General features: G+C 52.3%; 1 protein-coding gene across 1 annotated transcript in view; it reads left to right on the top strand.

Moving 5' to 3' along the window:
• The window catches only part of GLB1 (galactosidase beta 1), a 96,241-nt gene extending 95,492 nt beyond the window's left edge, over positions 1–749 (top strand). Inside the window, 1 exon segment of the mRNA XM_023513134.1 lies at positions 468–749. Within this exon segment, the coding sequence (XP_023368902.1) occupies positions 468–749 (282 nt within the window).
• The last annotated feature ends 194 nt before the right edge of the window (positions 750–943 follow it).

Raw genomic sequence — 943 nt, 5'->3', positions numbered from 1 at the left:
AAAAAAAAAAGATCTTCCTCTAGGAAGGGAAACCAAAGAAAGAAGACCCTCTCCTAAAGGCAGCTGTCAGCACCGCTCTCCTGTGCACAGAGAAGTTGGGCAGCTGAGATGTGGTTATGGAGACAGGCAGCACCTGGACCCAGGACAAGGGTCAGAAACTTGGCAAAAAGGCCACATTGTTTTCCGGTACTGACATCTGTGGCCAGTCAGAGGGACCAAACCTATATTTTCCCAGGAGTGAGTGAGTGGGACAAGTTTCTGTTACTCCTCGCACTCCCCCTCTACCTGACTTGCCCAGTTATCTCTATGGATGTGGAACCAACACTGGGCAGGGCTGCTGCTCAGCCCTCCTGCACAGAGGCATTTCCCGCCTGCACCCCTGCTAGCCCCGTGTCAGGGCTGCCAGGCTCCTCAGGGCTGTGAGTGCCTCTGAAGATCATGGTTTCTGTCTCTCTCTCTCTCTCCAGGGTCAGGTGTGGATTAATGGCTTTAACCTTGGCCGCTATTGGCCAACACAGGGCCCCCAGATGACCTTGTTTGTGCCACAGCACATCCTGACAACCTCGGCCCCTAACACCGTCATAGTGCTGGAACTGGAGCATGCTCCCTGTCAAGACAATGACACAGAACCGTGTACTGTGGCTTTCGTGGACAAGCCGGTAATCAGCGGAACTATGGCCCACAGTCTTCCCCTTAAGCCTGTCTAATGAAGACTCATGGTTGGACCACGTGTTGACAAAAGCCTGTAGTTTTGAGGTTTTTAGCCTTGAATGTGTCCTGCAGACCTTCCCTGTCATGCCAGCATTCACTGGAGAATTAGATTGGGAAATGAATTTATAGTCTATTTTTACCTGCAGTTTCCCTATGGCCCTGAAATGCTTACTCCCTGCCCTCAGGGGCCACCCTGGGATGTATTGGGGAGCTGACAGCATGGTCATGCCCA

This window comes from Otolemur garnettii, unplaced genomic scaffold (genome assembly GCF_000181295.1).
Source record: "Otolemur garnettii isolate 467f Iridium unplaced genomic scaffold, OtoGar3 scaffold00002, whole genome shotgun sequence".
NCBI classification, from domain to species: Eukaryota; Metazoa; Chordata; class Mammalia; order Primates; family Galagidae; genus Otolemur; species Otolemur garnettii.
This window is presented reverse-complemented; position numbering and strand designations above follow the sequence as displayed.